General features: G+C 41.5%; 1 protein-coding gene across 2 annotated transcripts in view; it reads left to right on the top strand.

The window, feature by feature from the left end:
* LOC144517220 (plasma membrane calcium-transporting ATPase 1-like) overlaps positions 1-13,592 on the top strand; it is a 103,507-nt gene that overhangs the window by 35,793 nt on the left and 54,122 nt on the right. The window contains exons 1-2 of one of the 2 annotated variants that reach the window (XM_078249185.1): positions 3,342-3,463; positions 6,220-6,649. In XM_078249185.1, the coding sequence (XP_078105311.1) occupies positions 6,454-6,649 (196 nt within the window). In that variant the 5' untranslated portion in view covers positions 3,342-3,463; positions 6,220-6,453. Of the gene's footprint in view, positions 1-3,341; positions 3,464-6,219; positions 6,650-13,592 lie in introns of those variants that run through there. The other variant, XM_078249183.1, reaches the window with a different exon arrangement.

Below are 13,592 nucleotides of genomic sequence, written 5' to 3'. Positions count from 1 at the left end.
TGCTGAGCTTTCAGTTTCTTTCACCAATGACTACTGAATTCTTCTCTTCTTATTCAGCTGTTGCTCAGAGGGATCTTTGTCTCTTTCTGCCCTTTCAGTTCTTATTCTGGTTGAACCATTACATCTTTTTTTTTCTCCATGTACAAAACACACCCTTAATAAAAAAAAAAATAACCTCTATTTGTACAACCTAAAAGCATGTTAGACCATTCACGCATATAGAGTAGTCCCATCAGACATCTGACTGGACCCAATCAAGCCTCTCAAACACACTTCATATCTAACATCTAATGCTACGTGTCAAGCAAAGTGCTAGGTATTTTTCTTTTAAAGTTGACCAGATTGATAAATTCAATGTTTAACAGGATTATCTGCCTGGATGGCCAGTAACTTTCTTCAGCTAAATGCTGGCAAAACTGAGGTTCTGATGGTTGCTGCGGACAGCATTGCTTCTAAGGTGGCTAGCATTATTAGCTCACTTAGCTCCAATGTGTGTTGCAGCCTGAGAAATCTTGGTGTTACTTTTGATCAGGCTATATGAAACTTGACAAGCGTGTCAAGTCCTTGACCCACACTTGTTTTTACCTAGCCTGACGTTGTCATACTCAGATTCTAGTCAGAATATACAAGCATAGTTGCTCCGCAACGGATCAAGTCCAGACCGAACTTCCCGACCTCAAATGTTGTGGGCGGAGCTAAGTTCGGCTGGCATCCAGGCTAGTTTTTACCACCTCAGAAACGTTGCAAAACTCAGGCATGTTGTATCCTACGCCGAGTTAGAAATTATTATACGTGCCTTTGTTTCTTCGCGTTTGGATTTGTAATTCTCTTTTTACTTGCCTCAGCAAATCATCTGTAGATTGCTTAAAGTTGGTCCAAAATGCTGCTGCTGTTGACAAGGTCAGGGAGGTCATGTCACATTACCCCCATCCTGACCTCTATGCACTGGCTACCTTAAATTCAGGATCCAGTTCAAGATTCTTGTAATTACATACAGAGCCATCCATGGTCAGGCACCGGCTTACGTCCGTGATCTGCTGCACCCTTATGTTGTCAGCAGATCTCTGAGGTCCTCAGATCAGGACTTACTGGCTATATCCTGTACAAAGCTGAAAACTAAAGGGGACAGAGCTTTTGGAACAGTGGCTCCTAGTCTGTGGAACACTGCCTCATGATTTGAGAGTGGCGGTCTCTATTGATATTTTTAAAAAGCATCTTTTTAATCAGGCATTCGATTAGCCACGTTAATTACATTACTATGTATTTTTAAGTTCCCTGCCTTTGTGATTTATTGTGATTTCTATTGGGTTGGGTTTTAATGTATTAACTTATTTGGTCTGTGAAGCACTTTGTGACCCTTTCTGTGATACGTGCTATATAAATAAACTTTATTTACTTACTAAGTAACAGTGGGGCAGAGGTGTGTGTGTGTGTGTGTGTGTGTGTGTGTGTGTGTGTGTGTGTGAGCCTGCGTTAATCAAACACTTGCTGGTTAATTAATACGTACAGGCCCCATAAACACAGAGTCACATGACGGGCAAGAAAAAGTGAGTGTGTGCATACACGTGTAAATCTGTGTGTGTCAGCAGGTGTGTCGTTAGGTCTCAAGATAGGAATGTTGACCTTTGGGTCGTGGGTATGGTGGTGTAGTTAGCAAACCATAAAGGGGTGTGTGTGTGTGTGTGTGTGTGTGTGTGTGTGTGTGTGTGTGTGTTATTTCATAAGTCTCCCAACTTCTTTTTTTTAATAATTTTGTTATTTATGTATTTTATTTAACGTCACTCAAGGTAACCTTCCATCAGTAAAACAGAACACAGACAGCTACATAAAAACAAGCTCAAAGTAGGAATCACATGTTGCTACCATCATTGTGGCCAAATTATCACAGTAAATGGTATTATCACAGCGATGAAATACTACTATTAGTACAAACACCACCACCACGGTCACCTTGGATTTAATGGAACCTGACCAACTGAACTGTAAAGTGAAGTTATTTTGGACTCTGCAAATGAACTACCAACAAAGACTCTATAAACTGAAGCAGGTTGGTTGTTTCAAGTTTCAAACTTTTGGAAGTTTAAATGCAGTTAAAGATCTGATTCTCTTGAAATCAATGTGATTCTACACATTTGTTTTAGCTGTTAAAGAGCCAGCACATTCTGCACACTAGTACTCACTTCATCAGGTAAAGTTCATGAATTGATTTTTAATGTGCAGAGTTTATGATCCAATCCACTCAGACTCAAGACTTTGTATTAAGTGTTTTCTGCTAGGAATTAATCGTTAGAATGCGCAACATTAAAACATAATAGCGATGGACCGCAGCATAGTCGGGCTCTCACAAGCCACCAGCACCACTCCGTCGTCTCCACACCATCTCCACATTACTAACAAGTAGCACAGCCAGAGTTTAATGCTGACCAGTGAGGAAGGATGTAATGTCATGTCACTGTCAGTCATGTAAAATGCACGCCTTCTCTCACTTAACGTTACGACTCAGCACCCATAAACTAGCTGCGCTTCAGTAGGTCCACCAGCTACTGCAACTTATTACTGCACTGTAACTATTTCTGGTCTATTCTACTTGTATTTTATTTATTTTATCACGTTTTAAATATCAGATTGTTTTGTATTCCGTCCTAATTGATTTTACTGTTTTTTTATTGCTTACTGTTTTTGAATGTCCTTCTGTTCTAATCGTTTCTTTGCCTATGTAAAACACTTTGAATTGCCTTCCAAAATGTTGTGGAGTAGAAGTATAAAGTAGCATAAAATGCAAAGTATTTAAAAAAAGTACAATAAACCAGTGTATTCTTTACAAGTACTCGAATAGTCACTTTATGTCAATACCATTGTGATAGGTAGTATTCATATAGGCCCCTCCATCCCCCCACTATACAATGCGTGCATGTTCATTAGGTAATCAGAGTAAGACTAAAATGGACAGATTTGTTATTAAAAAAGGAAAACCTAATGATGCAAGTGCATCAACATCCACCACCAGTGCAGAGAGTTCCACCAGGGCCACGAAGCTGATCGCGGTTATGTGTCAGTTAAACTTCTCATCTCCAATCCTATCTGTATTTGTGAGAAGTGGCGCTGTCCTGAGTTGAAAGAGAGCCTACTTTACGGCTTTATTATCACATTAACAGGTGTGTGTGTGTTCGTGTCAGCCGCTGTCCATTTCCTAAGGTTCTGAAATGCAAACATTTTTTGACTACTGTTTTTTTTTTTTTTAACGGCCGTGCGCCCGTGAGCACCCACGGAGGAAAACATAAATCGGCGCCTATGGTAGTATTCACTCTGAGTTTATATTATGGAACAGTGGGATTTCATCCAAAGTCGGGAAAACGAATCAAAGTTTGAAGAGCAGCTGGAAAATTGCTGTATTTACCTCCATATGACATAACATGAAATGGATGTTAAGCTCCGTGTTTCATTATCAGTATTTCCATTAACGGTAAGCTAACCGGTTCTGTTGCTTTAATGCGAATACGAATTATTCATGTAGAATTATGTACCTGTTTGGTCTGTTTTAACGAAAGACTTGTACACTCCCTCTTATTAGTGCCTGCATAATTAAGCAATCTCATTATCTGTAATTAACACGTTACATCACAATGATATCACCAACTATATGTGTAATAATGTACAACAGACATTGATGTAGTGAGGTCTGTGGGCAGTTTATTTCATTTATTTCTCTGTTGTCTCATTGTAATAATGACTCGACTTCTGGTCGATGAACAGCAGGTGGATAATTAGTGAACGCAGAGGGTGGGCATTTGTTGTCCTAGTCTGTACACACACACACACACACACACACACACACACACACTTACTCAATCACTCACTCACTCACACTGATACTTATGAAACCTGATATGAGGGACATCAAAGAATCTAAAAGACACAGTTTGAAACAGAAAAAAACGGAGGAGGTTAGAGGGACAAATTAGAAATCAGGCTCCTCATGGCAACTTTTTCAAATTTCCAGAAACCTGCAAAGGAAACAACAGTAGGCCAAATAAAGCAAAACAACTGCTGTTGTGTTGTGGTGCAGACACTAATTCATTCCATGCATCGGTCTAATTTACTTGATTTTCACTGGAAACACAAACATGAACCTGCTAAATGCGATGTTCACTGTTTATATCTTGTTTATTGAGTCTATTTAATGAAGAGTTAATGAGTCCTGACTCCAGTTCCTGATTTAGTTGCAGGGTTTAGTCCCTGAGGGAAGTACACAGAACCCTCTCACAGACACTAGAGAGGCTCTGAGGTACAAACGGATAAAGTGGAACAAACCAACAGAAGCCTGTGGTGTTCACAGTGACGTTCCCGGATGTTTTGGTGCCCTGGGCGAAGTCTCATTCAGTACCCCCCGCTGAATAAATTAGGCTACTCAGAAATGCAATAAATGTGCATTTACACATTGCAAGGCAGGTTTTTATAAAACACTTTTACTTTTAAATTGTTTTGAGTTGTTGGCCTGTATGTCCACAAGTGTGGAACACATAAAAAAACTGTGAATGAAGGAATAATGAATGTATAAGAATAAGCTCTAAGAACCAAGTTAATAGAACATACTGAGCCTTCTGTCTGTTTTGTTCTTTTTTAGTTCTAGTTTCTGCATTTTAAGGGATACAAGCAGGGAGTATAAAGTAATACATATGTTTGTATATAACTGTAGCGTTAAGAAGTGGGAGAAGCGATTTCAGGCTCACCCGGTTCCAGAAGTAAATGTCCCATTGATTTTCTCCCTAGGCGTTGTTAGGTGACAGCAGTCAGTTGAAGCTCTTGGACAAAAAACGTTAGAAAATATGTGGTACTTTGATTTTAAAAAAAACAAGGAGGTACAAGCCTGTGGATGTAAAAACCAAAGGAGAGAAGTCAACTAAAAATCACCTACGACTGAACATTATAAGCTTTGTAAGGATAGTTGTGGATAGGTATGGCAGGGCTGTTGGCAGGGCCTGAATTAGGTTTGTATAAGTGTACCTTATAATGCAGCCACTGAGTGTGTTTTAAAAACACTATCTTCCTACTTCATATCATTAAACTTTTCATCTCCATGATACTGCAGTGATGTCGCTCCCTCTGTGGACCAAGTGCCAAATATACAAGCCTTTGGCTCTGTCCTTAAAGATCCTGTCGCGTCTGAATAACAAAAAGCCATTACTTTAACCAGCCATGTTATGTATTCAATGTCTTCCACTTTTCATGCTTTTATAATGGCTCCGTGCTCCCCCAGTTTGAGAACCACTGACCTAGAGTCGGTCACTAGTACCACAAACCATCACTCAGGAGAACACTGACTCCAGCTCTAACTGTGTGTGTGTGTGTGTGTGAGAGAGAACTTGACTGTTTCAGTAGCACATACAGTAGAGATGAGGCTGAACTGTCCACTGTCTTCAGCCCTAATATCTCTGCAGCAAAACATTAAAATCGTGTAGTTTCTTATTTGTGTAACAAACCGTGTGTGCGTGCACGTGTGTGTGTGTCCATGACGGAACACTAAGCGGGGAAAAATGGAGGACAGCCTTTGATGTGCACTTACATAATCTGTGGTGATGGGCTGGAATGACACACACACACACACACACACACACACACACACACACACACACACACACACACACACACACACACACACACACACACACACACACACTGACCCAGTCAAGTTCGCCCCTTTATTGGTGTATCATCCTCTGCTGGATGTTGATTGGCTCTCCGAGCTGCATTGTGTTCATCAACTAGGACATAGTAAATCAGCTTCCTTGTTACTGTACTCAATTGTTTTTTTTAATACCTTTGGTGATACTAATGAACTCTAACTTTCATTTTCCTGTTATTTTCCTGTTGCGAAGGATGAAATACTGTTCTTTCTACGTCAGTCATAACCTTGGAGCTGACGCTTCAGGGAGAGCAGATACTCTATTTACTAATCAATCGTACGTCTCAAAGGAGCAGCGCAAACCGATAATCAGTTTATATTTAACGACCTCAGTGATTCAGCGGACTCCTTTAATAATCTGAGATGAGAAACTCTCCTCTAATTGGCCCAATTAGACTCTGTGCTATTAATTAGTAAGAATCAAACAAAGTCTAAGTCTGAACTGATCTGTCTGCTGATGATAATGTTAAGACTGCTTCCTGTCTGGATCTGCTTAATAAAATCATCCTGTTTTCCTGTTTCTGTTTCCTCTGTAGCAACAAGAACATGTTTACTACCCTGTTTCTATGGTAACCCAAGAGGAGCATGCACGTCCGGGTCAGGAGTTAACCTCAGCGCTCATCTCCTCCGCCTGACTCCTGTGAGAACTACGCTACCCACAATTCCTGTGAACTGACGACCCAGTCTGACATTTAGATCAGTTTAAGAAAGACACTCAGGAACAAAAACTACAACGACACTATCACAACACTGCTGTGAAGACGACCAACATGGCCAACAACACGGCAGACCACCCTCCGGGGAATTCGGTGGCAGAGGGCAACCATGACGGGGACTTTGGGGTGACCGTGATGGAACTGAGGGAACTGATGGAGCTGCGGAGCGCCGAGGCCGTCAACAAGATACAGGACGCGCACGGAGACGTGCAGGGCATCTGCCGTCGCCTGAAAACCTCACCTATAGAAGGTGAGACACACATCCAGCACACCAAACCAGACTGAATCAACATGTTCATTTCCTCCTTTTTTTTGTGTAAAAAATGTAGTATATCACCAGGAAAGCTCACACATTAGACATTTTATACAGTTTCAACTACAATCAAAGCTCTGTTAAACTGATGACTGACTGATGATTGTGCCTAAATTAATACATAAGCAATATCCTGTTGTGAGTGTGACAGGGAGCGGTGAGGAAGGCACAGTCCAGACAGTTCAAAGTTATTACATCACACATAGCTTAATAAAGCCTTGTACCTTTTTTTTCGCTGAATCATATTGTTCTTGGGTCTGTAGCAAATGATTCTGGGCCTTGTAAGTGTCTGCGCCTTAGGCTTTGGGAATCACTATTTTATTTCATACTTAATTTAATTAAGATATTAATCAGTATTAAAGTCCCTGGGTTGAATCATCAGTTGGCATGCCACTGATTTGAATCTCACCCAGTCAAATCTGGGTTGGTTGGTCAAAAGCCCCAAGTTCATTGTGTGCACTACTCAAATGGGCTGCACTCTCTGCACTTTTTACTAATCTTGTGACCCTGTCTTGCCTTTAATACAAGTCCAGTTTAACCCTAACAAAAGCCCAACAGCAATTAGTTCTTGCCCTGGAGCCCCCTAATAGATATTTTGTTTTTCTGCATTGTTGTACAGAGCAACGTAATAATATTAATTCCAATTTTGGTACCGCTAACACACATATCAGGAGGTGACAATGTGTGAGCCATTAAATTAATTCATACATACAAACAAACAGACACCATTTCTGGTAAAAGATGAAAGCACTCCTTATTTTGTGGTGATAGATGATCAGTTTGGATTTCAGTCAGAGCTTCATGTGAGGCCAGAAAATGGCCGACATGCTGCTGTTTGTTATTTTGCTCCCCCTCTCTCATCTTTTGATCCGTGTGTGCGTTTGCAGACATCGGTCCATTCCAGGATTGAAATTAGTTCCAGCCCGTTCCCCTAATGGCTCCATAGATCATTGCTCTGTTCCATTTAGTAATCAGAGGACAGCTGTAGTCGTGTCCTCTAGGCAAGAAAATTACTCACTTTAATGAAGAAACTGTAATTATATTTTCACTGTAGAGAGGGAGGGAGGGAGGGAATAGAAAAAAGGGGGGAAACCTTAATGTAAGATTGAGGGCAACACACCACAGTGATTGACTGTTACAGTTAACAAGAGTGATACTGGACGAGAATCAGTCCTGTCTCAATCCAGGCACTCTGTGCGGTCTGTCTTTTGTTATCAGTCCTTCATCAGCATCATTTTCAGCGTGGACTTGTTTTTGGGTGTTGTCCATGTTCAAATCTTTAACTTTGACTCTTTCACTGTGTGGTTTTACTTAATGAAAGTTAATAGAAACATTTTGGTTGCCTACAAATGTCTTGTTCAGCGTTTGGTTGCACCTTGTCAAACATAGCTAGCTAGCTATGTACTGCCGTGCATGCAGATGAATGGCGCCAGTACCCGAGGTCCATGTTTACCCGTTGAAAAACTCTGCTGGAGGACTTGCGTTAGTTGGTTGAAAATCTGCAAGTTTAGCTTAGCGCAGCGCCATTGAAACCATACACGACACTGGTTGAGCCGTGTCATCCTCCCCAGCTCCGCCCACTTGTCCAAATATGGCCACTTCTGGCTCCAAATTCCAAGATGGCGACAGCCAAAATGCAAACTGCTGGCTTCAAAATTGCAGTCCACAAACCAATGGGTGACATCACTGATGCTATGTCTATTATATTTACAGTCTATGGTTTTACTACAGGCCCCAGAGTTCTGTTGGAAATCACATACATATTGACCACTGGGGGCAGCAAACACAACTTGAGCAGCTACTGTGTCAGAAATGCAACAGAGGAAGAAAACTGGTGCGAGTGTTTACAGTGCAGCCAAACAAACTAGGGGATGAGAGGATTCATCGCCTCATGTTGTTATTAAAAAAAAGAAGTAAATAGTTGGCCTTTTAATTGGCCTGATTTCATACTGTGGACAGCAATGCACAAGGAGTTTTTTTACCCTGGTGTGAATGCATTGCATTTCCTTTGGCTGCTTCACAATAAAAGCCACCCCACGGTTAGCCCGTCTAAGACTTTTAAAGCAACATCAGCAAGAAATCGTCAAGAAATGGTGTGTTTGCATTAGCAGTCATTAGCCTTGAAGGTCTAGTGTGTAGGATTTAGGGTGATCTATTGGCATGGCCATGTTGCACTGCCATGTTTCTACAGTAGCCCAGAACGGACAGACCAAACACTAGCTCTAGATAGGGCCATTTGTGTGTTTGCGTCGGCCACCATAGTTCTCCTACACGCTTAGTATTACAAAGTGGAGGAAAACATGAAAATCATAAGGATATAACTTGATTATCAGTGATGCCTGCATGAAACCTGAGTTTCACACAGCGATTATCTAGCGAATATCACACCGATTTTCTCATCTTACCTGATTCCTCACATAGATCTGTTTTTTTTGTGTTCGTGTAAACACAGTCCTGAGCTGAAGCTGAGATGAATCATGTTTCTCACATCCTCAAACAGAACAGATAATGTTCTACTGTCTGATAGCCAGTTGACCGCTAGCTGAGCTAATCTGCTCAGCAACAGAAGCATCATGTTAGCAGTTAGCGACTTCACACTTGTATATATATATAAAAAAAAAACTGTGTTTCTGCTGCATCAGCTCAATGTTCTGGCTGTGAATAATGAGATGTTTCTTCTTCAGCTGCTTTCACTTTTCTGTAAAATTAGCTGCTGATTGGATGCTGAGCTGACTGTCATTGTTCAACCTGACCACACACACACACACACACACACACACACACACACACACACACACACACTAAAACGCACACACAGGGCTCAGCTGCAGCCATGCCACCCACTGGTTAATGTGTATTGATGAATCGGTCTGCTGCCTCTTTGGAGGTTATTGATCGGTCCTTCTCATCATTTTACTAAATCTGTGTAACATGTTGAGAGGACATGCTGCCTCTGAGCAAGAGACACATAGCCAGATGTAAACTTTATTTAAACACGACCTGGGTTACAAAGACCTTCACAAAGAGACACATACCGACCTAAAAATAAACAAACTATTTTTGGAAAATGTTAATGAACAGCAGCGTGTTCTGTCACACTGCTCAGTTGATAAGAAGACAGGAGATGATTTATTTTGGTCACTTTTATCACTTTTATTCCTTCATGTAAAGGAGCTTGTATCTTCAGACAAACATCCAGGACAGAGAGCTGAAACTGGCAGATACAAATGGATTCAAACAGTCACTGATGTTCAGTTGTATGCAGAGTGAAAGCACAAACAGTGTGGACGTTGCAGAGATTTTTGTGCCGATATTTGTCCCTTAGATTAGAGCTACAGAGAACATGTAATCAGATGAAACGGGTTGGACAAATACGGGACACTTTAATTAATTGAACACACACACACACACACACACACACACACACACACACACACACACACACACACACACACACACACACACACACACACACAGTAGTAGTGTAAGTAGGTTCCGAGGTTTCTCGGCCTGCTGGCATGTCAGATCTTTCGAGCTCCTTGGTGTGAGAAGTCAGCAACCAATCTGAGATTCAGCTTGAGCTGCGTGACCTGAGTCTCATTTACTGTAACACACACACACACACACACACACACACAAACACACACACACACACACACACAGCCTCAGGTTATCCATGTCTCTGCCAGTTGAAGTGGAAAACTCCTCTTAGCGATCTACAAGAGGGAGAAAGACACCAAGACATGCAACGCTCTTCATGTCTTTCTTTTCTTTTTTCACTCGGTCACATCTCTTATAGAAAATTAAAATAAACTGTTTGCTGTAGTCGATCTCACCCTCTGAAATTCTCTCTCCAGACTTTGCAAAAAGCTGAAAAGAGCTGAGAAATAAAAATCCATCCACCCATTCATTAGTTCCACGTCCTTTAGGGTCAGGGCTCACATTGGGGAGAGAGGCAGGGTACAACAGTCAATCACAGGGCTGAGAAATACAAATAAAATATATGTACATTTGTTGGGTGAAAAGTTTCAGTTTTAATTGCCGGAGGATTTCTTTCGTTGCATCATTCTGCAGCAGAGGATGAATGTATTAAAGGCATTTTTAAGTCACAAAGCTGAGCATTCATTTTTCTGAAAACCTTTTTTGGGGAAAATAATGCATTACAGTATATTTGGCTTGTGCTTTACAAAAAGGACTAGCGCACATGAAATGTCTAGCTACTGTACACAGAGAAGCAATATAGTCACAACCTGGGAAACTGGTAATGAATATTTTTTATGGTGCAGAGGACAGAAGATTTTAGCAACCAGATGGCTAGAAGAGTCTTTGAGGATTCTGGAAATACCTTCAGTACAGCTGTAGGTTTTGTTAAATAATAATCTGGGTTTTTCACAAAAATCACCGTGTGTGTGTGTGTGTGTGTGTGTGTGTGTAACCACATACCGTACCATTGCATGCTATTACGCCACATATCTTCATGCATGTTTAAGCAGAGTGAAAGAGCTTTTGATTCCAGAGAGACCAAAGGAAAAATTACAGTATATGACATGTGATATTAACAAACCGTGCAGAACACTTACTAATAATTCTGTCGGATGTTTGTTGCAGAACAAACTTTAGACAGTCACATATATAGATAGAGATAAATAATAATAATAATAGTCACTATTATTATTATTATTATTATTATCTGTTGGTTACATTGTGCTCTTTAAGGGGTTGGACGAGCTGAGAAGACAGCTTCTGTAGGCATTACCACGGCAACTGTGCACATGGTCACATGTCACACACACGGTTTATAAAAAGGTAGTTCAGCCCTGATTGCCAGATGATAATAAACTGTCCAGTATCAAACATTTACATGAAATCTCAGATTACTGTTGTTGATAATTATTCTAGTTCTTCATTTAAATCATAATAGTACCAGTCGAAAGGCATTTTCACACTGGAAACAAAATACAAACACGGAATATTCCTTGACACATTTTTCGTATTCAATGATTTCACACCAAGGCCGGCACAAAAATTCACTATAGACGATCGTCCCGGAGACACAGCCACAGTTAGCCCTGAGCCAGCGCCGGGTGCTAACGGAACTAACAGAAAGTTTGCTGATCCATCGGAAGGTCGGGAAACAGACCACACCAAACCCCATGGTGCTGGCGCCCGCACCTGGCCAAAATTGAGCCGCCATAGCAGCCGACCGATCCAGTCTGAGCTGCCACCTGCCCTCCGACCAGCAAACTGTTGGTAGTTTCCCAGCGGCGCGGAGTAAAACAAACCCTTTCTCTCCTATGCGGAAAAAAGTCAGTGAGGGGACTCTGACATGTGAAATATATTGTGGTTTTGGCTGCTGGCTAATGTTAGCTTGCTTGCTTGCTAACTGGTCAGCTACCACCACAAACAGAATCTAAGTAACTGTGTGGGAAACTCTGCGGCTATTTCATTAGAATGACATGAATGAACGTTACTAAACGTAACGTGAATACAACTTTTATACATTAACTTATCCGTGAACGGATATATTTCCTTCAATGTTGGTTGCGGCAGAAAATGACATATTTTACGTTTAATTCGTGTGACCTCGGACAAACTTGCAACTCGTTTCATTGATTTAAAAGGGCAATTGCACTGCCTCTGACATTTGCTTTGCACTCTGAACACAACATCTTAACAGTTGATACTCCTTGGTTTTGATACTTGAAATTGGTCGGATACAGATGAAGTGTGAAATTAGTATCATTTGTCAGATACAGTTTATAGGCGTGAGATTAGTATCATTTGTTTCTGTATGTGTCAGCGACTTTTTGTCCAGCTGTGGGGCAGTAGTGAAAGAAAAAAGCACTGCAGGGTGGTAGAAAAGAGATTACGGCAACGAGAGAACTGGTGGATGTACTGCAGAGGTGATGGAGGAAGGAAACAGGAAGCAGTCCTGACAACATGGAGGAGAGAGAAGGAGAAAACTGTGGACATCAAACATTCAGCACAATAAGACTGGACATTAATCCCTGCTGCTGTAGTTTCATCTCTCAGAGGGAGAATGAATGGAAGTGAAAGCTGCGTGAGGTGAAAGATGGAAGCTGCATGTTGGCTGATTTTTGGACCTATGAAGTCATAAACATCTGTGACAGGCGAGTGTGCAGATGACTGCTCCGCTGCTACTGGAACATCATCTCAGAGCTTTAATCTGCATCTCCACGGGGACCTTCACCAACACGGCCAGCCGACACCAGATGAAACCCGTCGCCACCATTACATTAACCCAAAAAAAAAAAAACTACTCAAATCCATCAAACAGCCAGTAAAGGTGATCTGTGGTTCTGTTTTTCTTTATTTTATCACTGGCTTTGAAACAATCAAACCAAACTTTGGACTAAACAACAGTGTGATGAAAGATAGCTGATGATGAGTTTGACAACTGGTGTATTTTTTTTTTATCTTTGTTTGTGCATCGGCACGTTTCTGCCCTTGCTCTGAACCAAAGAGGTACTGAGACATGTTGGTCAGTCGTACTGTCTCTCGAGGCTCTGACACACCAACCGGACGGCCGACCTTCGGCAGAAAAGGCAGTCGGACTGATCAGTCTCCCCGAGTTGGTCAAAAAAAGTGCCTCGGAACACACCGAAGCGACGCCCACTTGAGCGTACGTTCTGCGCTTGCGCAAGACGTAATACGTCTCCATAACAGCAGGCGGCGCTAATCTGTATTGTCGCCCAAAAAATTTAAACCGGCAGTTGATTGGACGAACGCGTCACGTGGGTCTGGTGGCCATAATGGGGGCTCTTTCGGAATACGATCTGATATTTTACGAAAATAGTTCACCGAAACGTGTTTCTGAAAACATTTTAAGCGAGAAATAGGCCGTGCAGTTGCTGAATCT

This window comes from Sander vitreus, chromosome 4 (genome assembly GCF_031162955.1).
Source record: "Sander vitreus isolate 19-12246 chromosome 4, sanVit1, whole genome shotgun sequence".
NCBI lineage: Eukaryota > Metazoa > Chordata > Actinopteri > Perciformes > Percidae > Sander > Sander vitreus.
The sequence above is the reverse complement of the archived record's forward strand: the minus strand, read 5'-3'. Positions and strand labels throughout refer to the sequence as shown.